Below are 27,354 nucleotides of genomic sequence, written 5' to 3'. Positions count from 1 at the left end.
CGCGCCCACCCCATTAGGACCATCCTGCTCATCGCGTTCCTCCAACGAGTCCTCCACCATCTCCTTCTCCTGCAGTTTCTGCCTCTTACTGGAGCGCTGTTCATGCGGCTCCTGCTCGTCGAGTAGGTCCTCCTCGTCCAGCGGCCCCAGAACCGAGCCCTTATACGCAGTGTGACTCTTCCATGAGGAGTTCGGTCGCAGCGCGGACTCCGGCGGGATGCTCGACTCGCGCAGGTTGCTGGCCTGGATCACGCGCACGACGGAATCGACCTTGTTTGCCGACTTGTCCGAGAACACATCCGACACTGTGTACGACAGGTCCAGGTCGTTGCATTCGCTATCCTGGAGTTTGTGGATTTGTAATTCTCTTCCCGGGCGTTAGCCAGGGATGAAGATGGAAGCGGGTGGGGGGAAGGGTGGAGGGGACCGACGCGCGGTGTGGATACAGCCTTCTGTACCGTCGACAGATCGACAGACTCAGTTGCTCAAGAGTCAAGTGGGGCGCTGCAATCTCGAGGAAGCTGCAGGCTGCCCGTGACTGCTGCGCAGCAGAGGTGGGGTAGACATGGACTTGGAGGCGCATTTGGAAGGCGGGCGTGATACATCAATCAGGGGAGAAATTGAGTTCAGCGGGCCAGTAGGAGTGGAGGGAGTGGGATTGAGTGACGAGCGTGGAAAGCGCGTCTAAAATTTTGGTGGGAGAAATTTTGGCGTTGAGGCTGAGAAAGGATCCAGACTCCAGAGGACCAGTACTGAACTAGAATGGACTCTAACTACAATGGCGGTAGTTAGCTGCAAGGTTGGCGGACTTGGGGGGTTGACTTTGTCTGCTTTTGGGCGTGCGGTGAATTACCCGCTTGCCACAATCACCATCGCATGGAGTGACGGCACATGGAGTGTGCAAATGCCTTGCATAAATAAATTGTCCCACATGCGCAAAGGCGATCTTTATTCAACAGCTTCTAGCTATGCATAGCATGATATATCACCCGTAAGATCCCACCATAGGTGTGAGTCCCAGTATAACTATACCCCAGAAACCAAGAACACCCTCGCTGAAAGGAGAAACATCCCATAACACCAACCCAACCCAGGAAACACATCAATCACACAACATCGCTCGAGGCGTTCTTTTCGCTACCGCTCCGCCTCCAGAACGCCAGTCTCGACCCTTTCTCAGAAAATCTCATTCCTTCCTCATATCTCCTCCGCACTCTCTGCACCCAGCTTTCGTGTGTCCTACTGCTCTCCGACGCCGCTCGTGTTGCAAATAGCGTGCGTATAGGCGGTGGAGTGGAAACCCCGATAGTCTGTGGCCTCATGGTTTCATAGAGCCGTTGCCTCTCGATATCCTTCCCTCCTCGTAGAGGTGCTCTCACCGCTGCATTGCCGCCGCGTGATGATGGTGCAGCCGAGTGCCGGGTAGGAGGGTATTCGCTAGAGAATCTGGAGAGGTGGGACGTCGACGCCTCCCAATAAGGTGAGGTACCCTCTCCAGATTTATGTGTGTGGTGTTTGGCGATCTGGTGGCGAGCGTACTTTCGTACTGGCCCAGCGAAGACGAAGGCCAAGGCTGTGAAGGCAACGAGGAGGAAGATGGCGAGGAAGTAAGGCCAGTTTTTGCGCGGCCTGTGGGAGGTTAGCACTTGGATTGATCTATAGAGGAGCTTATAGGGAAGTACCAGTTCGTTGCCTTCGGGATTTCTGGTTCATTCCCGGCTTGCTCGTCGGCGGGAGCGACGGGAGTAGTAGTAGTAGTAGTAGTAGTAGTAGTAGTAGTAGTTGGAGTAGCGGTCGTGGTGGAGTTTGTACCGCTGGGTACAGCTGTGCCATTGTCCTTCCGATCGACAATATCCTCAACCTTGCTGTCGACAGTTTCCTCGACCTCAACACCCTCCCAACCTCCACATGTTGCCGCCAGAAAGGTGACAACCTTCTCCCTCTCGCTCTCCATGGTGCAAGCCTCATCGCATCTCCAATCCTTCGACTTCGTGGTGATAAAGCTGCTCTCACAAAAGCAAGCTACGCTGTTCACGACATTCTGGCAATCATATTGTGCCGAGTAGAGATCCTCACAGGCATGTGCGCAATCCGGAAGACCGTTGTCACCAAAGAGGAGGATGTCCTGCGCTCTGGCCGCAGTAACGAACAACAGACAGAATAGGATACCGATGACGCTGGGCATCGTGCGGGTTGATATCGGCAGCATGTATGGTACCGTGGGCTCTTGAGACAGACCGAGCCCTGAGTGAAGTAGGTAGAAGACAAAGACAAAGTGGAAGGCGTCAGGTTAGAATATCACTTGTTGTTGTCAGACCCCTTAACGTCGGTCTCGCGTGTAATGTAAATAAGGTTAGGCATTCCGACGGGGCGTAAAGAATGAAGAGAACGACAGGCAGGCAGGCTCTTTTTGTTCTTTTGTTTTGATTGTTTCTCTGCCCCATGGCCAGGCTGGAAATGACTTGTTGTGATCCAGCATCTTGATAGGGCGAGCCTAAAATAATGAACGAGATGCGGGATGCCAGGCGCAGCTGATGGTGGGTAGAAAGGTTGTAACCCAGTGGGAACTTGAGGTCTGCGGCTTCAGTCAGTCCTCGGGTTGTGAGTGCGGAGAAGGTACGGTACCTGTATGCCTACCTGGACTCCTGGACAGTGGACACTGGAGGCAGTGGAGGGAACTCTCGGTGCTTATTTTTGGATTCTATTTGCGGCTGCGGTGGGGATTTCCGATAGAGATGTACCGTGTACCGTGTTGAGGACCCAGCCGCAAAGACAGCAAAGCACGAGTCCGAGATGGATGCTCTCAGCCATGGGGTAGAGCATGGCTGGTTGCGGCTCGTACTCGCAGGGTGGGGTTTACCGTTCAACAGTCAACTCGGCCGGGCTAAGTTTAGCAGCGGCATCTACCGGCCGGTTCCGGGTTAGTTAGTGGCCATGGATCGGTGGGGCTTTTCTTGCACTTTTTCCGCAGTGACTGTTTCTTCCGGCTTCTTCCCCTTCATTTGCCTTTCGGACTTCACGACCTTTTCTCCTTCTCACCACCCAGCACCTGCGTTTCACCGCATGATGGCCACGAATGGCTGACGATGTCCGTTCGGCTAGGGAACCCAACCCGTCAAAGGTATGATACACTCCTCCTCCGGCAGCACAGCACAACTCCAAACTTCACGTCACCTTCCTCCCCCGGCTTTTATGATGAAATCAAACTAGAGAAAATGGAATTCCTCGATCTTAACGGCAGCAATGTCGTCTTGATGTTCCTTAGTTTTGATACCCTGACTCTTCACCGCTTGCTCTTTTAATACCCAATTCCCACGCGCGCTGTTTGTCGAAAGGCCTGTCACTGACGTGTTGAGAAGCTTTGCAGATTTTCCTCAAGTTCTTCACGAGGCACCATGGCATTTGGCAATGCTCGGCTGTGATGTATGCCACTCTCTGCACCGAGACCGGCTCCGGGGCTCGGCTGACACGGTCCTGAAAGTGCCCGTCAGCCCTGTTGAGAGTGGCCCTGCAATTGCACTTCACATGGAGACGTTGCGACCAGGTGGCAAGACGTGTCAACACGCACTTTATCTAGACACATAGACAATAAATCCGTGCTTGATTGACTTTTGCATCACCGTGAACAACCTTCTCTTCAACCATGATTCGTGGACACGTAGTGAATCGCAAAGCCACTTCCGTCGTAGAGTTCCGTCAGAAGTTTTTCATGTGATGTATGAACAGCGCCTCCCTTGGCGTTCGTAGCACGACTCGTGTACACTCCCCCGTAGGTACCACCTCAAACCACCATCACCAACCTACATCAAGTCCGCAGCTCACATACTTTACAAAAGTGTATAGCTGTCCTGACCACCACCACCATCACCACCATCACCACCATCACCACCACCTCCGCTCCCCAACACACACACACACACACACAGCAGCACAGCACAACACAACTCCTCCTCGCACGATGCCGTCCGATCTCCCCACCGCGCGAATGCGCCGCTGGATGCTTTCCAGCCCGCCGATCGAATGGGCGTCTACACAGCTCAAGGAGCTCTTTATCCACTCTGTGCGTCAGGGGCCCGTGCCGCAGCACATCGCCTTCGTCATGGACGGCAACCGCCGGTTCGCGCGCAAGAACCACATCGAAACCGCCGAGGGACACAATATGGGCTTTGAAGCTCTCGCGAAGGTTGGTTTCTCCTTTTCCTTTTCCGCCCCACTTCTTCCCGTCCCCCTCCCCCTTGCGTTCGTTCGCATGTTAACTGAGCCTCGGGAGGGAGGGAGGATAGATTCTCGAAGTGTGCTACAAGTCCGGCGTGAAAGTGGTAACGGTCTACGCGTTCAGCATAGAGAACTTCAAGCGGCCGATGCACGAGGTGAATGCGCTCATGGAGATTGCCAAGATCAAGCTGCTGCAGCTGTGTCAACACGGGGATCTGCTGGAGCGGTACGGTGCCAGTCTGCGGATCCTCGGCGAGCGGGAACTGGTGCGCCCCGATGTCTTGGAGGTGATAGACGAGGCCGTCGAGTTGACGAAAAACAACGACCGGTATGTACATACACAGCGCCCTCGTCTTGCGTGAAGGGTAGGAGGGGGGAAAAGTGCGCGCTGACACAGCGACAGCTCGATCCTGAACGTGTGCTTCCCGTACACCTCGCGGCACGAGATCGCCTCATCGATCCGGGACGTAGTAGCGCTCAGCACGTCCGTGCACGCGGCAGCGCCCGGCTCCCCGGGGCTCAGCGACTCCTCGACGTCGTCGGAAAAGACCGCGACGCCCGGCCTGACCGATTTCGAGTCCATCACGCAGCAAACGCTCGAAGACCACCTGTTCACCGCTGGGTGTCCTCCGCTCGACCTCGTCGTGCGCACTAGTGGCGTGCGCAGGCTGAGCGATTTCATGCTGTGGCAGTGCCATAAGGATACCGAGATCGTGTTCATCGACTGTCTCTGGCCGCAGTTTGATATCTGGCGGTTTCTGCCCATCTTGATCGACTGGGGCGTGAAGCGCAAGAGGCTCGAGAAGGCGGGGTTGGTGGAAGTCAGGCGTGAGGGGGATTGGAAAGATGCCGAGTTGAATAGCCACCGTCAAAGGGACCTCGACGAGAGGAAGGGAACCATTGCGAGAGCTACTACGTTTTAATCTCTCTTGCTCGCACTGGTACTGGTTTGGTTTGATTTTTTCTTTTTGGGCGCGCTTTATATCGGGATTGATAGATCGCTACTGCTTCTTCTTCTGGGAATTTGGTGTGGTTCGCATCATGGTAGATAGGTGTGGGCAGGAGATAATGTACTTGGTATTATGGGCGTTCGTCTGTTCTGTTCTGTTTTGGTTTGGTAATACCTATTGTATCAAGTATGGTGGATGGTAATTGGATCACGTACTAGTACATTCTTGGGCCCTCTTCGCGTTGAAAATCGAGTGCCAGCCTGTGCCTGGCTGTCTTCATGTCAAAAACTGACATTCCCCGGGGTATCTTGCGGCATCTCCTCCTCCTTCCCCCTCCCACCGATCATCACCTCTGGCCCCCCACCAAACTCCGTAACCCATTCCGCCGTCCTCTGCAACCTTCTTTCCACCAGCCCCTCCCCCCACCTCCACTTCCACCTTCTCCTCTCTTGCGTATCAACGCACCTAATCCTATGGAGCACCCAGATCTCGCTCCCACCCACGCCCTTACTGCCCGCCGTGCCAAAAATCTGCTCCTTGAACACGCCCAACCGACAGTGCTTCACCACTACGACATCCAGCACCCTAAGCTCCTGCACCACCGCGCGCAGCTCCATCTCGTCCACGGTCTGTGGGTGGCACGGGAGCCAGATGTCGATACGGAAGGGCGCGAGCGTGAAATCGCCCACGGTCAGGGTCGTCACCGTGGCCTTTTTGCGGTAGCGCGTGGTGATGGTGCGCGTGGGCGTGATGGCGATGATGCCGACTAGGAGGGTGACGCGGCTGGCGGGGGAGATGAGGCGGGCGGGCGGGAGGGAGTCGAGGGATGTTAGGGAATCTAGCGGGGGGAGCGGGGGGAGCGGTAGATCCGCGCTGGGGGTGGGGAGGATCGTGGAGGCGTCCAGGTATGACGAGAAGGTCGAGGAGGCGGTCGAGAGGAAGGCCGAGTCATCATCGCCTGCGTCCGAGGCGTCGCCGCGCTGGGTGTGGCCGTAGGAGTGCTCTGGTTCTGCGCTGGCCGCGCTGGCGGACGGCGAGTCCGCCGTGAACGATTGCGTGTACCCGGTTTTGAGCCGCTTCGAGGCGTGGAGGACCCGCCATTTGGGCGCGCTGGTGCTGTCTGGAGCCGTCAATAATGGGCGCCGTGGATTGGTCGTATCGACGTCTTCGAGGTTGCTTTCCTCAAGGTTAATCCGGTCGAGGATAGGGGCTCCTAGGAAGATTATTGTCTGCTTCCTCGGGTTTGGGGTAGATGGGTGGGAGGTGCTGGGCATGGTGTTGGAGGGGTTAAGGGGAGGTTGTCAACGTGGTCATGGCCGACGGTGGGTGTTGCCGGGATGTTCCGTCTGGGGTAGAGACGCGGATTTTAGCGTGATGCGTAGGACTGCTTGTTGGTGGACGTCAGTGGTCTCCTCTCCGTCTGGCTCAGGGCCACAGTGTTTCCGTCAACGGTGAGATACAGAAATTCGGCAATCCGTTCTACGAGGCGCTAAATATGATGGAGTTGCACCAGCGAGAATGGGAAATCGAGAGCTTTTTCGATCCAGGTCTCGAGGCCTCCATTCATGGCCAAATAATCGACAACCACTTGTCTTGAGCCAGGCTTGTGCGTTTCATTCACCCTGGAGCACCCAATTCAGGACGAAGAATCACTGTTCATATGACTTCACGAGTAAGTTCGGATTATAGAGCAAGTACCCGAATTCATCGTTTACACACATACTTCCATGATATGACAGCCCGTTCGCAATGGAACATGTCACTCGAAATCGCCTTGGTATTCCTATCCCCCCATACATACCCAAATCCGCACCACAGCGCCAGCACGACCACCATCACAAGTGGCACGGCAATCATAAAGAACCACCTGGTATACACTGATCCTTCAACGACGTTCCCGTTCATTCCGGAGACTGGCAGTTCCGTAGTCGACACTTTACGCGAGAGCGGAATGCGGGTGGGTGCGTACTGCTATGTAAAAACATCTATGAGTAGAGATAGAGAGGTTAGTCATTTGAACAGTGGGGTGGGGAAGGCTCTCCATCTATGCACCATCAGGAGGAATATAAAAGCGAATCATGTGAGCCTGCGCATAGGTTCTGGTACCCTGTTCAGCCGAAAACTTGGGCTCCTGGAGAATCGCAAGCTAAGCCATAAAACATCGCTATGACTATCGTATATATCTACGTCGGACGAGCTTTGACGGGTCTCATATCCATTCGGGATCATTCGGTGGTAATATGCATCCATAATCCGCGACGGTCGCAGACGACTCACAGAACTAGAGTACCGACCTCCCTCCGCAATTCCAAGCTTCTCAATCCCAAGCACACGTTTAGTTGTCGCCAAGAAACCGAACCGCATGCATGTCAGAACCCGCCAAGAGTGTAGTTGTTGAAGAATTCAGCATGGACCCTCAACGAGGGGGCCTCGTAATGATCGCTACCACAATGCTAAGCAGGCTGCAGTCAGCGCGAAGTTAAGCTTAACGGTCGAGCAGAAGGCTGAGTTAACCAACTAAGCTGCGCCAACCGCGACAGACGCCGAGTGCACAGCCAGGACAGTGCCCTGAGCAGAAGTGTATAGTAGTCGTCTGTACTCCGGTTATGTTGCACTTGATTGTGCAACACGTGAGCCCCTGGAATGGGAACGCCGGGCCTGCGGCGGAGTGATGGTTTCGTCGATACGGTACGCCGCGCCTCCGTCCTTGCAAGTTGCCACAGGACCTGTACGACAGCAGTTACGACGCCGACCCCGCCGATGACTTCACTCTCGCCACACGAATCGTCCTACATACGTGCACTGCCAGCCCAAACGGCATCTCGCGAACACCGCGTCACGTGATGAAATATTTGCCCTGTCGGGGGTTACTTCGGCAGCTCAGTTCCGCTCCTCACCGGGTGTTGCAGCGGGGTGGGTTTGCATCTATGATACGCCGTGCAGATAGCCTTAAATGAAAAGCAGGTACTCTGTGAGTCTGGTGGGTATGAGGTAAGGAAGTTAGGTGCATTGCTTGCGTTGAGTGGGTTGGAGGTGATCATTAACTAATCGTCTGGTGAGAGCAGTCATTGCAGTGCTAGTTCTGTAGGTATGTAGGAATCAGGATCGGCGGGGAAGTGGACTCATCATTCGGGGAGGTTTCTATTTCGATCACCCAATGCCTGCATCAAGCATCATACTCTACATAGAGCGCCGACCACCGACCACCGACAACTGACTAATGTGGTATCCGCACTCGATGGAAGGCAGACAGCAGCAGCCCCAGCCACACCCGAGCCCCCCGATCCCACCCACCCTCCAGGCTCCAGGCACCCGTCCACCGGACTTCCTACCTCCAACAACAACCCCAGCGTTTCCAACACACCCCTCGTATTGACATTAGTTAATGCGGTACCACCTACCACCCAAAACAAGCGAGACACAGAGTGGGCTAGAGCAGAGTAAAGCGTAAAGCGCTGTCTCTCGCCAGGCGCTGTGGAGAATTGGTAGGGACATTTGCTGGCCGCCGGGAGGGATGAGGACAAGCAACGAATTGGCACCCCCCCCAGTTCAGTCACCCCCTTCCACCCACGGAATCATGGCAATGTGTATGTCTATGTGACACACACACACAAGAAAAAAGCATGAGCGTGTATGCAAGTCTCGTACCTAGCACCTGCTGCACAGCGAGCTCAGCCGCACCTGCAAGCAGAATCAATAAAGCCTCCGTGTTCTCCTCCCTTCTCCCTCTGCCTCCTCTCCCCTTCCCACCCCCTTCACACGCACGCATAAGCCATCACTCACCTCCACCCACCAACAAAAACCCCCAAACAACCATCCAAACAACCCCCCAAACCAACCCATCACAATGGCCTACGTGCAAGACCCCAATCAGCAGGCGTACGCACACGACCCCAACCAGCAGCCCTACGTCCAAGACCCCAACCAGCAGTCCTACGTCCAAGACCCCAACCAGCAAGGCTACGTTCACGATCCCAACCAGCAGACGTACATGCAGCACGACCCGAACGCGCAGCAGCAGCAGCAATACGTGCACGACCCATCGCAGCCGATGCCAGTATCGCAGACTCCGGCGCCCATGTACGGCGAGAAGGCGCCCGACTACCACCTGCAGCCGCAGCAGACCGGCGCCCAGGGACATCAATTCCTTACCGCCATGCCGCTCGCTTCGCTCTCGAGGAGTCCTGCGCCCGTCGATTGTCCGTCGTGTGGTGCGAGGGCGCTGACCGCTTGCTCGTATCAGAGCGGTGATAACGCCCAGTACGCTCCCAATCTACTATTGCTCGCTTGTTTGTTTGCTTGTTTGTCTGTTTGTTTGGCGCGATGCTAACCAACGCACACCAGTCTCTGGGCCCTAATCTTCTGCTGCCTCCTGTGCGCGCCGTGCGTCCCCTACGTCGTCAAATCGTTCAAGGACGTGCAGCACTCGTGCGGAAACTGTGCGGTGCCGCTGGCGTTATGGCACAAGAGCGGCGGCGTCGACGTTCTCATCCACGCCTAATCCACCATCCAGCACCACCCACCACCCGCCCACCAACCTTCTACTACCTATACTCTATACTCCCGTGTGACGATGATTCTTCCAGCAAAAAAAATTTGATTTTTATCTATCTATCGGACTTCTACGGTAGTTTGTAATGATTGTTCTTGTTCTCTGTTGTTCTCTGTTCGGCGTCTGTGTTTTTTTTATTTATTTTTTCATTTATTTTTTGCTGCGGGCAGGAAAAGAGATTTTGGTTGGGAGAGGGAAAGGGAGAGGGAAAGGGAAAGGGATTTGGGAGTGGGAGGGAGGGGGGATGGGAAGGGTGTGAATACATTGCATGGAGTTCACTTGTGCCGCGCTCGCTACTTTTTACTACTTTCATTCCACGTTCATGGGGACTGGAGACTGTGATATGGATCATGCGCTCCTTGTTTATCTATCGCGTGCGCGTGCGGGGGGAGGGGGCTAAAATAGCTCTACATACAACTTATTCATGTAGAGCACGTCCAAGCTTCAAGACACCCGCGTTAGACAAGTTGGATGAAATGGAGTGCGATATATATTGTACTTACATAGAGTACAGGATTCCAGCCAGGGAAGGAAGGAAGGAAGGAAGTTCGCCGTCTACCCACTTACGCACTCTATAGCACGTACATCTTAGATATGGCGACAAGTGAGAAGGATGACTGCGCGTCTGGGCGGAATTGTCGTAGCATACTGCGCCTGCGCATTCCGGGGCCCGGGCCCGGGAGGGGGGGGGGGGGGGTAAGATGGTGGGAGGTGAGGATTCGCTGCGCACTCACGAGTCACGACGATCACGACGATCAAGGGGCGGAGCGTAGTTGGAACTTGGGTGGCGTCTGCAACTACTACGGTAGGTAGTAGAGTGGGAGGTATGGACCCCTTAGAGTTCGAGGGGGGCTCGCGGGAAACAAGTATATCCCTCTCGAAGGAGAAGAGAAGAACGAATCCAGGCCACCGTTCCGTGCGCGATCTGAGCGGTATCTGTGGCGGTACTCTATCTGTGGCGGGGGTTATCTGTGGCAGTGGCGGTGGCGATATCTGTGGCTGTCCACGCACGCACGGCGATCCGGCCGGGAAACGAAGGCCGCCCGAATCCCGAATCCCGAATCCCGACGAAGGTTCGTCCGGACTCCGTTCCTGTCTCCCTACTGGTATATCCCATTTGCTTTGGAGATGCAGGGGCGTTGCAACTTACAACTTGCGGGGTCGGGGTTGGAAGTACGTTTCTGGCCGAGGGCCGGAGATACGGGTTGACTGGCAGGACTGGCAGGGCAGGGCTGGCAGGGCTCCGTTGGGTTCGGTTGGACGGCCATTTGCACGGGACGAGAACCAACAACCGTCAGAAACCCGAAAACCGAATTGTTTTTTTTGATTCACGTCCGACAATTTACAAAGTCACAAATCCCTCCAAGTACTGGTATGTGATGCGTGTAGGAGTGGGCCAGAATCAATTCCCAAAACTGGCTACGCCGCAGGCACGAAAAATGTAAAAGAAAGAAAACAAGACTCCAGGTATCTCCATCAATCAATCGATCATCAATCATCCACCGCATCGTGTCTAGATGCTAGTGTTGGTATTGGTAGTCGAAGTGGTGGTGTGCTTGTCACCGAGACCGACAGCGTCCTTGAGCTTTTCGATTGTCAGTACTATGTTTCCTTCGAAGAAGAAGTATAAGAAGAAGAAGAGTGGAAAGCACATACCTTGTCAACAACGGTCTCCTTCTCGCGGCGGCCCTTATCGAAGCCCGCCTGGGAGGTGCTCTTGGAGGAATCGGTCTGGAGTTCACCGGCGACTTCTGTTGTTGCATCATCAGCATTCATTCATTCATCCTCGGAGGGGGGACGTACTGTCAGCAGTGGTAGTAACGTTCTCCTTGGCCTTGTCCATGGTCGACTTGGAAGAGTCGGGCGTGATCTTCTCCTCGGCGCGGTCGGAGAAGGACTTGCGGAAAGTGTCGGACATGGTGATTGTGTTGTTTGTTTGTGAGTTTTGTGTTGTTTGTGTGTGGTAGTTGGGTGCAGATAGAGGATATAGTTGTGTGGTTGTGTGGATGGAGAGAGAGAGAGAGGGGGGGGAGGGGATTCACGACCTCTTTATACAGCTGTCAATGCTTCCCGTCACTTCAGGCACTTCAGGGTCCGCAATCGATGACGTCCTGTATCGTGAACTCAGGGTCTTCCGCCAGGTCTCCTGCCAGGGTTTAGCTCTGGGCTTGGCACTTGGGGATGTATGACGTAGAGGTTTGTCGCTTTTACCCTGCAACGACAAGTTACAACACGTTAAGGTACACAGACTGACGTAGTACCTGGCCCCTCCCTACATATCAAGGCTATCATAGTTAAACGCGACAGAGAAGCCGGCAGGGCTTGAGGCTGAGCGGGCTACACACCCGTGCGTGCCAGGCTATACGGGGTCGGGTCGCGAAATGACGTTTGGCACTGGAGTAGGTACGGGACGTCGAGACAGGTTTTGAGGATCCGGAAACATGGCGGCCCCGGCCCCGGCGCTGCCACTTGCGCACTTGCGCCCTGGCCATCGTACTTGCAATGCAAGGCTGACAGCAAAAATAACGATGGCTTTCCGAGCGCGCTGCGTGACTGCAACAACCACATCCAACAATTGTCCAGCGCTGGCGGACTACCCGCCAACGCCGTGGGAAGATGAAGAGAGCTGCACAGGAGGACTAGGACCGTCTTCAGTACAAGAATTGAAACCATCTAGCTGGCAAGTAATATTCCGGAGAGGATAAAGCAGCTAAATTCAGGCATTCATGTATCATACGAGCACCGTTTCGATCAAACGATTTTGTTTCTTCTTTACATTTTTCTTTCTCATTTCTGCATATTACTACCAAGTATAAGGTACATGCTATTTTTTAGGTTTAACCCAACGTACATAAGGATTTATGCCCTTCTCCTGTGACCTGTCAGTGGATGCATGGCAGGTGCTAGGTACATTTGCACCAGATCCCGTGACCAGCGAGTGCTGCGTAATGAATATGTCGACTCATCTACGGTCTACCCGCCATTCATCATCTTGCCTACCGTATCTACTAGATATGTGTAACAGCACGTTCCAGGACGCAATGGCGAAGTGCCCTATAATGTATGTACCAATTCAAGTGTCCTGTCATCAACCGGGTTGCAGCAAGCACCGAGTAGGTTCATACTAGGTACGGTACACAAACAACCCTTCTTTCTCCGCACGGTCTTCTAGCCTCCTCCGCACATCATCCCATCCCATCCGCATCTCAACCCGTTTTCTCCAACGGCCGTGTTCTGTTCCCAACGGCCGCCCCAAAAAAGCAAGCAAGCCCAAAAACATCAACCAAAGCCAAAACTTAAGCCAAAACCCAAGAAGGTAAACCAAAGCCAGAGCTAAAGCTACAAATAAAGGAACGGAATGGCTCGATTTTCAAAGAGTATAAGAGGGTTCAGTGAATAGGTTTATTCCCATTCTCAGTCGCAACATAATCCACCAACAAATCTGCCCACACAGGGCCATAGGTAGGTGGAACAGTATAGGTAGAACAGCATATCAAAACCTCGATATGATAAGTATCATAGCAAAACAGAGTGAAGTGTGAGGTATGATAGGTATGATATGATATGGTAGCACGCAACGTAGAATGCAACGTAGTATGCAACAATCGATGCAACAGTCAATGAAGAAGAAGAAGAAGAACATGATGATGAAGAAGGTAAAAAAGAAGAGAAAATAAAACGAAGAATTATCCCACAATAGAAAGCAAGGAAATGAAGGAAGAAAAAAAAGGCGAGCGAATGGTACACAAAAAAGCAAAAAAAATAAAATGAAATGAAATGAAAACACTAGCACCACCAGTACTACAGACGAACCGACCGGAAATCCATAGCCATCCATAGCCATAGCTCACCTACCCTTCTCCGATGTAGCAAAGTAAAATAAAAAGGTATTGCATTCCCCCACCCATCCATCCATACGAAAGTAACTACGAAGTTTCCACCACCCCCCAAACCTCTGCCACCAGACCGCCGCCGCCGAGTCACTTTACGTGTTTACGTGTGTGGACTGGACTGGACTTAGACAGGACAGGACATGACTGGTCCCGTGACTGGTCCCGTGACAGCCCCGTGACAGCCCCGTGACAACCCCGTGACAGTGACGAACGATCCCAAACACGATCCCCAAGCAGCAAAACAGCATACACATCACCAACAGTAGGAATTGCCATACACCCCACCTCACTCACTCGCCAAAATCACAAACGCACGCGAGATAAGCACAAAAAGAAGAAGAAGAAAAAAAGCATGACCCTCCCTCATAAAAGCCTACTTTTTTTGTGGAAAAGACAAGGAAAAAAGAAAAAAAAGCGGCAACACAAACACAAACACAAACAACTACGAAGGGTTTGGTAGGTTGTTCTTCAATCCACACAAAGCACCCCTCACACCCTCCCCTCATAAACCCATCCGCGGTGAGAAAATGCGGAGGGAGGATGAGGAGGAGGGAAATCAAAAAATAATCGAACATTTGAGGGTAAAAAGAAAAATCGATAAGATAGAGAGGCAACCACTTGAGCAAAGAACAGCAGCAATCAGACAAAAAGCAAAAACCTTTCCCAGAAGACCAGCCACTTTATATATCGTCCGGCAAGGAACATGTAAAAAAAAGTTAAATGCAGAATAAGAAAACGAACCAAGGAGTTAAAGCCGCCTCCGAGAATGAAGAAGAGAATAAAGCACGTAAAAAAGGAAAAGCCCAAAAACATAACACCTGGGCCAGTAGCCCCCCATTACGAGTCTCCTGCAACCTCACCACCGTCTGCCCATTGCAGGTTATCCCCAAACCCAAGTCCGCCAGAGCTATCCTCCGTGGTATTCAAGAATGAATCAAAATCGAAGTTGTCCAAAAGATCCGATTCGCCGTTGCCAAAGTCTCCCGAGAAATCCACATTCATGTCTATGCCAGCAAAAGTGGAAGCGGGCTGGATCGGGTCGTTCGGTACTGGTGGCGCCGCAGGCGCGGGGTTCGGTGTGGGCTGTTGTACAGACTGTCCAGCAGAAGTGTTTCCCGATGGATTTGGCCCGCCCGATGTGAAATTTGGTCGACCGTTGTTGGGACCGTTGAACGAGTGAGGGTGTTGCGGGATCGTCGGTGTTGTCGGTGTCGGCGGCTCTGATGTCGTTGGCGTAACGACGCTTGGCGCGGTGGGCGGAGCGGCGCCCTTCTTTGGTCGCTGCTATTTTAGAATTAGCGCTCAACAGACAAAACGAACAAACACGCAATGATACCTTTTTGGTTTGCGGGGCGTTCTTTCCCTTCGGATTTGCCTTGTTCGTCTGGGTAGGGGTGGGAGGCTGGTTGTTCACCTGCGGAGAAGCCGGCGCTGGTCGGCCTGCACCGGGAGGATTGGCAGGTGCTTGAGGAGGAGGCATAGCCGTGTGTGGTAGGGTCTGCTGGCGAGGCTGCGGTGTACCGGCTTGCTGGGGAGGCTGGTTGGGCTGCTGCTGGCTGGGCTGCTGGGACTGTGGCTGCTGCTGCGCTTGTTGCTGCGCCTGCTGCTGTGCTTGCTGCTGCGCTTGCTGCTGCGCTTGCTGCTGCGCTTGCTGCTGTGCTTGCTGCTGCGCTTGCTGCTGTGCTTGTTGTTGCTGCTGCTGCATCTGCTGCTGCTGCGGGTGCCACATGCCACCTGCCGGCTGCCCTCGACCAGCCTGTTGCGCCCGCATGTTCGGGTTCATCTGCGCGGCCATCCCCGGCTGCATCTGACCCTCGAAGCCAGGCGGTCGCATCATGCCTACACCGTTGGGTACACCAGCACCGTTGTTGGCCATCTGACTGTACATCATTGGATGGTTGCCTTCCGCCATCGGACCGTTGAAACCCGCAGCTGCGGGCGAGTTCCCTTGTTGCAACCGCCCGCCCATCTGGCCGTCGGGTAGTGGTGAGCCAGGAACTTGATTCGGCATCTTGGGCGTTCCCGCCATGCCACTAGCTTTCCCACCGGGCCCTGGTGAGGGCACCGCTCGGCTGTTGGGTGACATGCTCGGGTGATAGCCGGGCCGGTTCGCATCGTTATGGGTGGCAATGTTGTCCTGCTCCTGCCTCGCCATCATCAACCTCTTCTTGTTTTGTTGCTCAAGCAGCATCAGCTGCATCTGATAGTCCTGCAGAGCATGGTTTCCGGCTCCACCCAAACCACCAGCGCGCATTCCACCGCCAGGAGCAGCGTAGAATTCATTCATGCTTCCACCAAGGCCGCCTTCTGATGTCTGCGGCATCATTGGTGATCCTGCTTGTCCTGAATTCTGCGGCATTCCCTTGGGCCCACCCTGCAACTGCGCGATGTTCTTGCCCGTAGCTGCAGCCATGTTTTGAGCATACATCTGCATCGAACGCTGCTGAGAATGAGGAGGCTGACCTTGAAAGGCCGCAAACTGGTTCGCGGACAGTGTGTTGGGGTTAATGCCGTTCGCGATCAACATCTGCTGGGCCGCATTGACAGTGGCGCTCTGTGCCGCGGCGCCTGGGGGAACGCCTTGGGGTGTACCGCCTCTTCCATTCCCGACTTGCTCATATTGTCCATTTTCTAAGCGTACTCGCTTGTTGCCAGGCGACGCAGCTGCAACTGCAGCCGCCGGTGATTGAGGTCTTTGTTGCCCGTTCATCTCATTGATTTCATCCCGGCTGGCCATGTGCTGCATCAGTTGTGGGCGACCGAGGGGCGTCATCTGGTGTGGTCCTCTGCATCGGGCGAAACCCCATTCGTTAGATCGACATTCATGTACTGCACGAAGGATTTAAGATTCCAATTACCTCCCCGCCGCAGTCATTTTCTGCAACACAGAGCGCTGTAGCTGCCCTTGTTGACCCGGTTTATGCGCCATGTCGCCAGGACTGCCCGTCCCTTCCTGGCCAGCGTGCACACCATTTATCCCTCCGGGCATCATCCGAGCGGGATAGTTTATCTGCTGGCCCATGAGAGCTGCCTGGTTGTTCGGGTTCATCCGCATGAATTGCTCGTTCCGAAACCGTTGTTGGGTCTGACCATCGTGTTAATCCGAATATCCTGCAAGTACGCCCCCTTCCCTCCCACCTCATCTCCCCTCACTCCCCAGCTTTGGATCACAAACCTGCGTCTGATTCACATAGGCGTTTGCCGCAATGGATGCGTTGCCCTTGGTGCGCGCCCAATAGATATCCATAAAGCAACACCACCACTCCAGTAAGAATGACCCTGAAATAGATGTAGGCACCTTTGCTGGTGGTAGATCTTTGATGTTTTTGGCCTCGTCGCCGTCGTCTTGCCTTTGACCGTCACCGTCCATCGGTTCTTCGTCGATGCCGTTCATGACATTGCCATCATTTTCGTGTTTTTGCGGCCTACGCGATGGACTGGGTCGAAAGTTGGCGTCCACCTGGACTTCCGCATCCGGCGCCTTCAATAACGCGTTCGCGCAGTCGAACATATCGTTCTTGCAAAAATAGTCGTAAATGTATGTATTCAGCATTTGTCGTCCGTCGAAACCGGCGCCTGTATTACCGCGAGCCGCGCCGTGGTCCATGCCTGGTGCTCCGCCGACGACCCCCCCGATATTGTTTAGGTTCATGTTCATGTTCGGGCCAGTTTGTGGAGGTTTCTGATCCGGTTGGCTCATGGTGACCGAGAGAGGAAATTCGAACTGATAACGTAGCCGACGCCTGTGGCGCCCGTGATTTCGAGTTTGCCGCCCTCGATGTGAACGGCAAGCGACTGCTGCTCGGAGAAAGAGGAGGACAAGGAGGCAGAGGACCCAGATGCAGGCGTTGATCGGATGCAAATTGAGCCTATCCCAGCGAGGGAAAGAAACGTGGACAGGCGGCAACCGCACGGTAACGTCGCGCGAAGTAAGCAGCTGCTACACCACGAAGGGTCCTGGCGGAAAGGAGCACGCGAGTTCGGCGAGAGGACTGTTTAGTTAGCCAGTTTTCGCCACCGAACCGACAACGAAGGTGCGTTTTTTTTTTACTTTTGGGCGGTATAGTTGGGAGGGAGCGTGTAAGTCGGCAGGGTCGGGACGGATTAGATGATTGAAGCGATCGACCGACGGAGGGGGGTACTTGGTGGAACCGGTCGCGATGGAGCGTCAAGAAACGGATGAGCAGACGTCCAGAATAACCGGTTGAGAATGCCGAGGGGGTTGGCGAGCTTGAAGCGACCGAGGGGTGGGAGTAGGTGGGAGTTCGCCCGCGCGGTCGGTGGAAGAGTAGGGTTGCCGGGGGGGAGGGGAGTGTGAGTGGAGGGATAGTTATGGCGGGTGGTTGGTTTTAGTTTTGGGTGTGGTTGGGTGGGTTGTGGTAGTTGCTGCGGAGGGGGGAAGGTTTGCGATGGGGTGTGTGGTTGCTGGTTGCTGCCTGAGAAGCAGAAGGCAACGTGAGGAAGGGCAGTGTGGAAGGTCGTTTCTGGGAGTCGTAGTTCGTATGGGAGACCAGCAGGCAGGTACTCATACAGCGGAGGAAGTATGTATGGGGGACACTCTGTATGTACTGGATATTGATTTCTCAAGAGAGAAACGAGCTGGGTATAGAGCAGGCGACAGACTAGGCGAAGGGATAGTGGAAGGTGGCAGGATAATCGCCGGGTCACTTCTTCTTCTTGTTCCAGCTCTGGATCTTCACTTCTTTCTTCTTCGTGTTCTTCTTTTTCTTCTTCCTGATGTTCTTCTTCTTCTTCTGGCGTTCTTTTTTCCTGTGCTTGTTCGTCTGTCTGTGGTTCGGAGAAAAGGGCCCTGGGGGCGGAAGGAGTGGGGGGTGGTGAACGGACGGGGGACGGGGGATGGGGGGGGGGGAGCGGCGGGTTGGTGGTGCGGGTTGGTAAGGTAGTAGTTGGTGGGTGGTTACTTGGGGGGCTGTAGTAGTAGTAATAGTAGTAGTAGTAGTAGTAGTAGGTAGTAGTAGTAGTGGCAGCAGCAGCAGCAGCAGCAGCAGTGGGTAGGGTGTGTGTGTGTGTGTGTGTGTGTGTGTGAGGGAGGAGGAGGGAAGAGGAGGAGTAGGCAGGCAGGCAGACAGGCAGGCAGTAGGAGGAAGAGAGAGACTCCAGGAAGAGCTCAAGCAACTCTCGTGTTTAGAGGGGCTGGGGGGAGCATAGAGTCTGGTATGGTACCTCTCACAGGTGTATGTAGGATCCTTCGCTCAGTCAGAAAGAGAGAAAGAGAGAGAGCGAGAGAGAGATCAAGTTGAATCCGCGCCCCGTCACTACTCTTTAGGGGAAGGGGGAAAAAGGGAAAGGGTGTATGGTCTGGTTGTGGAGCAGACAGGGTAAATCCAGCACAAATACCGAAAATCCGCATTACTTTTGATTATTTCTGATATTATTCTTCAGGGTCTTGCAGTTGTTCGTCTGGTTCAATCCAGGCGCAAGGCTTCGAGAACAAATACAAAAGCGCAAAGAGAAGGAGAAAAGACGACGCCTCGCTGTATGTATGTACAGTAGTTGCGTGCGTGGCCACGGTCCCGCGAGAAGATGGCGCATCTGATGCTACCGGTACATATCATACATGCTTCTTACTCCTGCTGATGTCGGTGGGCCTCGAGTGCGGACGGTTAGGTTAAACTTCACACGGGGCGATGCCAATTGATGCGTTCTAGATGCAGAGAGAAAGAGAGAGAAAGAGACAGAGACACAGAGACAGAGACAGAGACAGAGACAGAGACAGAGACAGAGACAGAGACAGAGACAGAGAGAGAGTGAGAGCGCAGGTGAGTGCCTCCTCAGACTTTGACGGCTCCGGGCTTGGAGCCTTCGTCAACTATTGGTAACGGTACCGCCTTACCGCTGGTGGGTAAAACAGTGGAGTTGGGTTGACGTTCCCTACTGCCAGCTGCGCGCTTCGTTGTTGTCTTGACGGGGCGAACCATCCACCCTGCTGCCATCGTCCATCCATCCCCTAACTGGGAACGACAGGCACAACTTATTGCTTAAGTACTCTACTTCACTACGAGACTAGTGCGGAATAATAACAATATACCGGAGACCGGAGTGGCCATGTTCACCCGGATCGAAGGGGAAGAGAAGAAAGGAAGGGGGAAGGGAAGCAGCAGCAGCAGGAGACGAAGCATCGGCATCCAAGGGAGCGCGCGCAGAGGAGAGACATTGCTCTCGACCACGCGTTCTGGGTCAATGGGATGGGGAGGTATCCGGAGATATCGGGCTGGGGTGCAACGGGGAGAGAAGGCGAAGGGCACCGGCAAGCCTCCTGGAGTCCTGGGGGGGAAGAGCTCGAGGTGGGAGGGTGGAGGGTGGTCGTGGGTTAGGGTTGTGAGAATGCAGCGCACGTAGGAGTAAGAATTTTTTTCACCGACCCAACCCCCCAATTGGACTGATCATGAGGAGCTCACATGAGATCGAGATAGAGAGAGAGAGGAACGACGTGCCAGCACAAAATCAGGGAAATACATAATGCCACCACACATTCGATCCTCGTCACTTGTCGTGCTACTCCTCGGGGAAAGTCCTCCGTGTAAGGAGGAGGAGACGCATAAATCGTGGGCGTGATATCTGGAGTGGAACAGGCCGCGAAGGAAGAGCTGTCCTCGTTGTTCATCCGCACAATCGTTGGCTCTGAGTTTTTAACGCGAAAAGAAAAGAAAAAAAGACGTGTACGACGTGTAAGTGGGTTATCGGAGGATGGAGGAGCATCCCAATTGCAACGAATCAGGAACAGGTAAACAATCCAGGTACATGGGAAGTAAGCCCAGAATCTAATAGTTAATGACAAGAAAGGGGCCAGAGCTCAACAGCTCCGAACCGAACCTTCGTGGCGGCCGTGTGCGTTTGGTGTTTTCGGAGCAGGGCGGGGCGCTGCCGTTCCGATGATTGCTCCTGAGAGGTAGTACTCTAGATACACTAGGAAAGATACATGGTTGAATCTGTCCCGCTTTGCAACACCGTACGGATCGTCAAGTAAGCGTGTGGTCGTGGAGCTGTGGGCTTCCTCGGATGTCTTTAGCCTGCTACAAGCTCCCGCAGGCACTTCAGGGCTGCTCTCGGGAGCCGGAAATCATCAGGTGCGAGGCGCAGCAGTCAGCCGGCAAGCAACGATGGACGATCTTGGGCTTGGGTTTATTTTGACGACCGTCGTCTCGCGTTTCCCCACAAGTCAACACTACCGGTATGTACGACATAGCTAACTACAGCCTGCGTCCGTCGAGTTATCTGGGGGTTCCCTTGTAAAGTGGTCGTCCCAACGTTTGCACCTCAGTTGAAAGCTTCACGGCCGTATTGGGTAGGAGAGACGGATGGGTCTGAACGAATCATAGTCACGAATAGAATGCATTCACCCGTGGCCCCCGAGCTCGTATGATACTGGTATTCATTGGCGGTATTCGATTCGGCAACAACAAAACAACGACAATTGCTCAATCCTCTCCTGGAGGCAACTCATCGTCTATGATCCTGATGAGAGATACCCTCATCTCTGTAGAATCGTTGCCCCGCAGCACGTCGCTCGCGAAGTGTGTGTCGACCTGCATCTGAACCTATTCGTATTTACCAGCACAACGGTCAGCTAAATGTATCGGGGTTGCTGGACGGTTGCGCAACATGTCATGTGTGATTGAAATCGACAATGACATTGCGGTCGCGGTCAGCTACACAAGCGCATGGGGGTACCGACCATCTCCAATGATCCCCTCAAAACACCACAAAGGATGTTCGAGTACCAAAGCTCGTTCTGTGCCCTTCCATCATCCGGTAGCTCGACAAAGTCTGCTAGAGGATTCTCGTCGAATATCAGAGAGAATTGTTTGTTATCCGACGTCCAATTTGTAACCGTAGGAGTGATGTTCAGAAACACTTTAAATCCGATCTGATAGCACCAGAGTTAGTCGTCATATTTTAGGTGAACTTCATCTGAACTGGTAAACAGCGGTTTCGCCGCATCTTCCACATCCGTGTGTGCGAGATGAAGCTCAAGAGGTAGCTACTGGACCTCTAAATGCAACTGTTCTGGTGGGCGTATGAGTGCATACCTTCGAGATGGTCTCGGCTGTCTCTCTGAAGTTTGCGCACCTCCCGGTGTTTGTCTTCGCCAGAAAATCCTCAATCAGACGTAAACCGATGTTGTAGCCCATCTTGTCTAACTGCTTGTTGACCTCCATGTAGTCGCCTTCGAAGTCCTTGCATAGCTGCGCAACGATGGATCCGTAGGTGAGTGTGACCAGCTCGGCGTTCTGTGAATCGGAAAAGCTTTAGCTACCGAAAAGCAGTACGGCTGGATGGAATGCGACGGGTCGAACGAACCACTTTGTCGATTCTAGTCTTCCAAACCCTTTGAACTCGTTAACTGTGAACAGCTGTAGCAGCCGACGGGGAAAGGTAGAACTCACTCTTCGCCGATGCGGGCTGCTTTCGTGGACGACATGTCGAGCAACTCTGAGCCCCAAGGAGGCGATGTAATGTGGGGGGAGGTGGGGGCACTTGGAGGGAGATGGAGTTGGATGCGATAGATAATACGTTGGAATAGGCGTGCAGGAGGACCCGATGAGAGTGTGACCGGACGCTAGTCCAACATAGGCTTTAGCGTGACCATCAGGCGCTCTTCACCAACACGCCTGAAATCCGCGTTCGCGCCTCACCTCACGCATACAAGCTTTCGCCTACACGTCGGAATTGCATCACCAGCAGCGAACCTTCCTCCACCACGTCGCATTTCTGAATCGCCCAGATACCGCGTACCCTAGATCGCTGTCATGTCGGTCGATAAGCGCAAGGCGCCCGAACACTTCGGCACATCTCAGCTCGTCAAGCGCACCAGGCCTGATGCTGTTCCAAGCAGCTCGTCCGCCGTATCAGTAGTCAACCAGTCGGCGAGCGGTGGCGCGCTCATTCAAGCGGTATGTTGCAGCCCATCGCGTGAATACAGGCCCGTAGAGAGTGAATCTGACTTGCGCGTCTACAGGTTCCTCGGACATCCGGGCTGCAGGCTCCCATTATGGAGCTCACGGGACACGGGGTATGTCTTCCTCCGTAATTGTGGCTCGCTTGTTTTGTCTTGCGTGTTTGGAATGCAAGTTAATGGGGTTGTAGAAAGAGGTCTTTGCCGTGCGCTTCGATCCCACCGGTCAAAACATCGCATCCGCCGGCTTTGATCGTGCAATCCGTACGCTTTTTCCTTCCTATATGACGCGGCAATCGGATGCTGATGCGCCAGCTTTTCAGTGCTTTGGAAAACCTATGGCGATTGCGCGAATTATCTGGAACTTAATGGCCATAAAGGAGCTATTCTCGATCTACACTGGTCAAGAGACTCCCGTATAGTTTTCTCGGCGTCGGCGGATACTCTGTTGGCATCTTGGGACATAGAAGGCGGCATCAGGGTCCGGAGATACGTGGGTCATGAAGATGTTATCAATGTGATGGATGTCGCCCGACGAGGGCCCGAGGTGATGATCAGTGGGAGCGATGACGGAACTATTGGGGTAATCAATTCTCTAGCAGCGCCCCTCTCAACGCCGTTGCTGACCAGTGGCATAGATATGGGATCCTCGGCAGAAAGAGTCGGTGGACTACATCGAGACCGGCTTTCCTGTCACGGCATTGACAATGAGCGAGGCAGGGAATGAGATCTTCAGCGGTGGAATAGACAATGATATAAAAGTAGCTTTACCCGCCCCTCGAAGTGCCGCCAAAGGGCTAGGCTAACCGTCTCACAGGTTTGGGATTTGCGCAAAAAGGCTATATCGTACACGTTACGGGGCCACCAAGACACAATCACGTCTCTTGGCGTATCACCGGACGGTCAATCGCTTCTCTCCAATTCCATGGACAGCACTGTCAAGACCTGGGACATCCGCCCGTTTGCCGCCTCAACACGCAACATCAACACGTAAGACGGATTGTTTTGTTTCCTCGTCGAACCTCTTTCTAACTGCGATTCAGATACGAAGGAGCGCCGGCTGGAATTGAGAAAAATCTGATTCGTGCCAGTTGGTCACCCAATGGTGAAAAGATTGGGGCTGGAGGTGCGGACGGCAGCGTGGCGGTGTGGGATGTTGAGTCCAAGAAGCTGCTGTACAAGCTGCCCGGCCACAGAGGCACAGTCAACGACATGCGATTCTCGCCAGTTGTGTCGGAACCTATTAGTAAGTGCATATTTATTAGCGCCCCATCTCCGACCTGATGCTGATACACCTTTCCTATAGTCGTCTCGGCATCATCGGACAAGAGCTTGATTCTTGGCGAGCTGGGTAAATAGCGAAAGGAGGAGAAGCTTGTTTCTAGCGGGCGGGATCGATGCATGCCGGCGATTTGATCCATGGTTCGCGTATGGTTGAGCGGATGAAGCTATGGAACGCAGGAAGTCGCTTACCTCCAGATGTGTTCTTGAAGCATTCTGTGTGTTGACATTAGTTAGAAGGTCCCTTGGTGCGTCTCTTGTATTATGTACAGATGCCCCTACAATGTGAAACAACTGAACGCCGGTGCTACGGCTAGGCATTTTCTGAGGGTTTGAAGTGTAAAGGCTGCGGACAAAAGGGGTATATACTGCGGCTATGTGCACTTATGCCTGCATGCCCTTTCCGGCGGCGGTTCTCGTCGTTACCCGTGAAGACTTTTGTGAGGGGAGAGAATGTCGGAATATCCCAGATGATGCCATTAATTTGCCTTCCAGTCTTCCAGCAGCTCCAGGTGACCATCCAGATTCTGACGGGTTGAAGGTTGTCTAGAGTCTAGCCCGCCGTACCTGCGTAAGTCCTCAGAGTAGTGTGAAACAGTCAGAGAAGAACTTGCCCCTGAAGATCCCTAACATGTTTCTGTATGCATACCTCATCCATGCCTGTCTGTGACATCCAAAACACCTTCTTCCGACGTCCGTCATTCGTCGTCCACCACCTCCTCGACCATCACCCCGCTCCTTCTCGAGCGTCGTCGTCGTCTGTTCTCTCTCTTTTTTGTTGACACCAGGTGTCCGACCTCTCACTCATTTCCGTGCTCGAAGCACACATACCAAAAATCCTTCCTTCAATCGCGCAGCATTACACCGTTTATCCGGATTACCCAGCCCAGGAACAATACATACCCACACGCCCCGGACGGTGGACCTTGGATGTTAGAACTGGCGCTTCTTCTTCTTCTTCTTCTTCTTACATCAAATCACACGCACTTGCATCCTCTGGGAGCGAGTCTCCACCGGACGGCGCTCTTGTGAAGAATAACTGCTTCTTCGTAATCGACAACTAGAGATACATCTCGATTTCAGCACCACAGCTTGCCGGAATTGTATCCGAGTGTTCCGGACGGAGTGAAATTGCTTTTGCTGATTAGTTGATACCTTCGTTTATCCGTCGTCGTCCTCGTCGCCGCCTCACAACCCGATCTCCATCGAATCGTTGATACGCGCTGTCAGCACCCCCTTCGCATCGTCATTGGCCCACACGTACGTACACAACGGCCTTGCAGCTACCCATCACACATACATCTCGACCTGCAGTGGGCGCGCTTAGTTACAACCTTGAAAGGATCCGAGCTCACGGGGGCAGGAGTGGGGAATATCTCTGGGCCGGGCAAAGCAGCAGAATAATCTTCACATTGCCCTTCTGTTTTTCCGCGCGACAGATCCGTTTTTTGTACTCTTTATCAACACGGCACAATGGCGCCTCCACAAGTTCCCCGGATCACAACCCAGCAGCCCCCAGATATGGCCCACAACTTCAATGCGCCAATAGAAATGACCGGTGGTCAGAGTGCGAGTGGGATGAGACCCTGGCTTGATGGTCGGATACGCGGAGATTCTCTGAGTAGTACAGGAAGTGGGCCCAAAACACCGGTTCTGCCCCAAACTCAAGAGATGGGGCGCATCGAGGCCGTGCTGGTCGGAACGCCATTGGCAAGCTCGATGTCGAACCGCTCAAGTGGATTGTTTGTGACTAGCCCGAGCACTCCGGTATCGCCGAGGACGACGGGATATTTCACTACCCATGGCACGCCTACGTTACAACAGGAACCAGGGCATCGAAGTTCACAGGCCATGGAGCAAATACGCTATTCAGTACAAAGGCTGCAAAGCGGACATCTTGAGGAGACACGGATTCCAGACGCAGAAGCACAGCAGCGGGAGCCTGTGTCGCCGCGGAAAAAGTGGTGGTGGCAGAAACCTCGGTGGAAGGGTGTTCAGAACCGATTGGTTACGGTGATGATTGCGTGCACGATGTGCGTGATCGTACTATCAGTATGTGGGTACACCCCTTCCTGAAACGATGGCGATTCAACGCTGATGCTGGAAAGATCTTGGGCTGGCTCTCTCAAAGCAACTGCAACTGAAGCAAGAGTGGCATGTGCTCCTAGTATTGATCATTCTTGTGACGACGATGTTTTTCTGCCATTCGTTGGTCAGGCTGTGCTTGGATCTTACCGGCGGTGGTGACTCGGACCGGAGGAGAGGATCAACAGACTTCTCGCGGATACCGTCCATAGCTGGTCCCGGGGGCTATGCGATGCCTCGCGAGCCCATACGAGTCAATACCCAGGCACCAGATATCATCCCAGGGATGAAGGAGCCACCGCCAGTTTATGGGCTGTGGAGATGCTCGTATGTGACCATGAAATCCACTGGGCGAATGCATGAAGCTGACCAGACTGTCTATATAGTGTTCGGGTTAATCCCAATGAGTTCTATTGGATACGACGGCAAAGTTCCGGGCAAGCATTAACCCCAACATCACCGCACACTGGCTCTCGGAGATCAATGGCGATGTCACCAAGACCACCGTCATATCTTTCGGATGACGGTGTCTCATACGCAGTCAATGCGGTACCTGAAATACGGACCATGGAGCCACCACTACCGATACATCCCTCGGAAAGGGGCCGGTTTCTCTGATATTTAAGGGATGCGTCCGTCGCTTGATTTCTTTTCCGAGCGTGCTTGGACCTTGTCTTCTCATTTCTGGTGAAACAACTTTGTATCCTCACCCCCCATCAATAACGAATGAGGAATGATCGTGCTGTATCTACTCATGTGTCTTTTCCCTACAATCATTTATTACACTCGCCTTGGGGCACTTGTATATCCTTTTTACTTTTTACTTTTGTCGTTCTACATGGGGTTTTTTGGGCACGGTGTCATATTTCCTTTCTGTCGGTCGTTTTGGGGGTATTTTTGCATGCTGGTTCTCATTCACTCTCTTTATATACATGTCTCTCCCTATGGTCTACTCGGTCTCATATTTTACTGTGTTCTGGATCGCGAGTGGCATCATTTGCTTTAACCTGGTCTTCCTCTTGTCTGTAGCCTCGAACGCCCACCTGCCCACCGTGAATCCCCCACTACTCTAAAGCCACCTTGATCTCAACGGTTCCAAGTTTAGTTACCTACGCGGCCCGGTAGACTTCCCAGCTTTTGCCTTGCCAAGGGAGTTGCATCGTTGCTGAATATCGCCACTGAACCTCGTCTACGTTTAGATAGGCGCACTGTCATCGAGTGACGACTCATAGATAGCACGTGCCCATGGGTCCCGCCGACAATGGAATTCTACGAATAGATAAAACCGCCGAAAAGGATACCTTCTAGAAACGCCGCTCCTAATTGAGCCAATTCCGACTGTTCAAATCATAGTTTCTTACATTGTCGATTTTGCCCCACTTCGGCGGGATTGGTCGAAAAAAGATTCCCGGGTTTACGCCTACAATTTCTTGTGACAACCTTCAACCACCGTCAAAGCAA

The 27,354-nt window shown here is 53.5% G+C and overlaps 10 protein-coding genes across 10 annotated transcripts; 4 read left to right on the top strand and 6 right to left on the bottom strand.

The window, feature by feature from the left end:
• Nucleotides 1-922: 922 nt before the first annotated feature.
• BZA05DRAFT_22191 (uncharacterized protein) lies at nt 923-2,613 on the bottom strand. Its single transcript, XM_051479731.1, has 2 exons — nt 1,683-2,613; nt 923-1,629 (listed from the first exon to the last, which is right to left on the bottom strand). The coding sequence occupies exons 1-2, from the start codon at nt 2,207-2,209 to the stop codon at nt 1,107-1,109; spliced, it is 1,050 nt and encodes a 349-aa protein (XP_051344731.1). The 5' UTR covers nt 2,210-2,613; the 3' UTR covers nt 923-1,106.
• Nucleotides 2,614-3,997: 1,384 nt separating this feature from the next.
• Nucleotides 3,998-5,138, top strand: BZA05DRAFT_329395 (putative undecaprenyl diphosphate synthase-domain-containing protein; the record flags this gene model as incomplete). The annotated part of the gene is made up of 4 exons (XM_051480490.1): nt 3,998-4,187; nt 4,294-4,543; nt 4,619-4,685; nt 4,764-5,138. 4 exons carry the CDS (start codon nt 3,998-4,000, stop codon nt 5,136-5,138), a joined length of 882 nt encoding a protein of 293 aa, XP_051344730.1.
• A 20-nt stretch (nt 5,139-5,158) lies between these two features.
• On the bottom strand, nt 5,159-6,652 carry BZA05DRAFT_22147 (uncharacterized protein). The gene has a single exon (XM_051479722.1). The coding sequence runs from the start codon at nt 6,437-6,439 to the stop codon at nt 5,447-5,449; it is 993 nt and encodes a 330-aa protein (XP_051344729.1). The 5' UTR covers nt 6,440-6,652; the 3' UTR covers nt 5,159-5,446.
• A 2,504-nt stretch (nt 6,653-9,156) lies between these two features.
• Nucleotides 9,157-9,666, top strand: BZA05DRAFT_330326 (LITAF-like zinc ribbon domain-containing protein; the record flags this gene model as incomplete). The annotated part of the gene is made up of 2 exons (XM_051480530.1): nt 9,157-9,425; nt 9,510-9,666. The coding sequence occupies 2 exons, from the start codon at nt 9,157-9,159 to the stop codon at nt 9,664-9,666; spliced, it is 426 nt and encodes a 141-aa protein (XP_051344728.1).
• A 1,473-nt stretch (nt 9,667-11,139) lies between these two features.
• BZA05DRAFT_22111 (heat shock protein 9/12-domain-containing protein) lies at nt 11,140-11,869 on the bottom strand. The gene is made up of 3 exons (XM_051479721.1): nt 11,521-11,869; nt 11,374-11,468; nt 11,140-11,302 (listed from the first exon to the last, which is right to left on the bottom strand). The coding sequence occupies exons 1-3, from the start codon at nt 11,633-11,635 to the stop codon at nt 11,231-11,233; spliced, it is 282 nt and encodes a 93-aa protein (XP_051344727.1). The 5' UTR covers nt 11,636-11,869; the 3' UTR covers nt 11,140-11,230.
• Nucleotides 11,870-13,103: 1,234 nt separating this feature from the next.
• BZA05DRAFT_22063 (uncharacterized protein) lies at nt 13,104-13,730 on the bottom strand. Its single transcript, XM_051479717.1, has one exon. It carries the CDS (start codon nt 13,559-13,561, stop codon nt 13,211-13,213), a length of 351 nt encoding a protein of 116 aa, XP_051344726.1. The 5' UTR covers nt 13,562-13,730; the 3' UTR covers nt 13,104-13,210.
• Nucleotides 13,731-14,447: 717 nt separating this feature from the next.
• BZA05DRAFT_329652 (uncharacterized protein) lies at nt 14,448-17,310 on the bottom strand (the record flags this gene model as incomplete). Its single annotated transcript, XM_051480499.1, has 5 exons — nt 14,448-14,894; nt 14,947-15,281; nt 15,345-16,396; nt 16,469-16,695; nt 16,786-17,310. 5 exons carry the CDS (start codon nt 17,308-17,310, stop codon nt 14,448-14,450), a joined length of 2,586 nt encoding a protein of 861 aa, XP_051344725.1.
• Nucleotides 17,311-20,951: 3,641 nt separating this feature from the next.
• Nucleotides 20,952-22,184, bottom strand: BZA05DRAFT_383422 (NO signaling/Golgi transport ligand-binding domain-containing protein). The gene is made up of 5 exons (XM_051482219.1): nt 22,019-22,184; nt 21,933-21,960; nt 21,662-21,862; nt 21,307-21,498; nt 20,952-21,169 (listed from the first exon to the last, which is right to left on the bottom strand). Exons 1-5 carry the CDS (start codon nt 22,051-22,053, stop codon nt 21,050-21,052), a joined length of 576 nt encoding a protein of 191 aa, XP_051344724.1. The 5' UTR covers nt 22,054-22,184; the 3' UTR covers nt 20,952-21,049.
• Nucleotides 22,185-22,259: 75 nt separating this feature from the next.
• BZA05DRAFT_470307 (WD40-repeat-containing domain protein) lies at nt 22,260-24,171 on the top strand. Its single transcript, XM_051487891.1, has 8 exons — nt 22,260-22,525; nt 22,591-22,644; nt 22,719-22,791; nt 22,851-23,110; nt 23,166-23,288; nt 23,345-23,517; nt 23,571-23,773; nt 23,834-24,171. Exons 1-8 carry the CDS (start codon nt 22,382-22,384, stop codon nt 23,884-23,886), a joined length of 1,083 nt encoding a protein of 360 aa, XP_051344723.1. The 5' UTR covers nt 22,260-22,381; the 3' UTR covers nt 23,887-24,171.
• Nucleotides 24,172-25,174: 1,003 nt separating this feature from the next.
• On the top strand, nt 25,175-26,984 carry BZA05DRAFT_21966 (uncharacterized protein). The gene is made up of 4 exons (XM_051479703.1): nt 25,175-25,503; nt 25,524-25,864; nt 25,917-26,220; nt 26,280-26,984. The coding sequence occupies exons 2-4, from the start codon at nt 25,528-25,530 to the stop codon at nt 26,509-26,511; spliced, it is 873 nt and encodes a 290-aa protein (XP_051344722.1). The 5' UTR covers nt 25,175-25,503; nt 25,524-25,527; the 3' UTR covers nt 26,512-26,984.
• Nucleotides 26,985-27,354: the final 370 nt, after the last annotated feature.

This window comes from Tricharina praecox, assembly GCF_024521635.1.
Source record: "Tricharina praecox strain CBS 144465 chromosome Unknown BZA05scaffold_1, whole genome shotgun sequence".
Taxonomy (NCBI): Eukaryota; Fungi; Ascomycota; class Pezizomycetes; order Pezizales; family Pyronemataceae; genus Tricharina; species Tricharina praecox.
The sequence above is the reverse complement of the archived record's forward strand: the minus strand, read 5'-3'. Positions and strand labels throughout refer to the sequence as shown.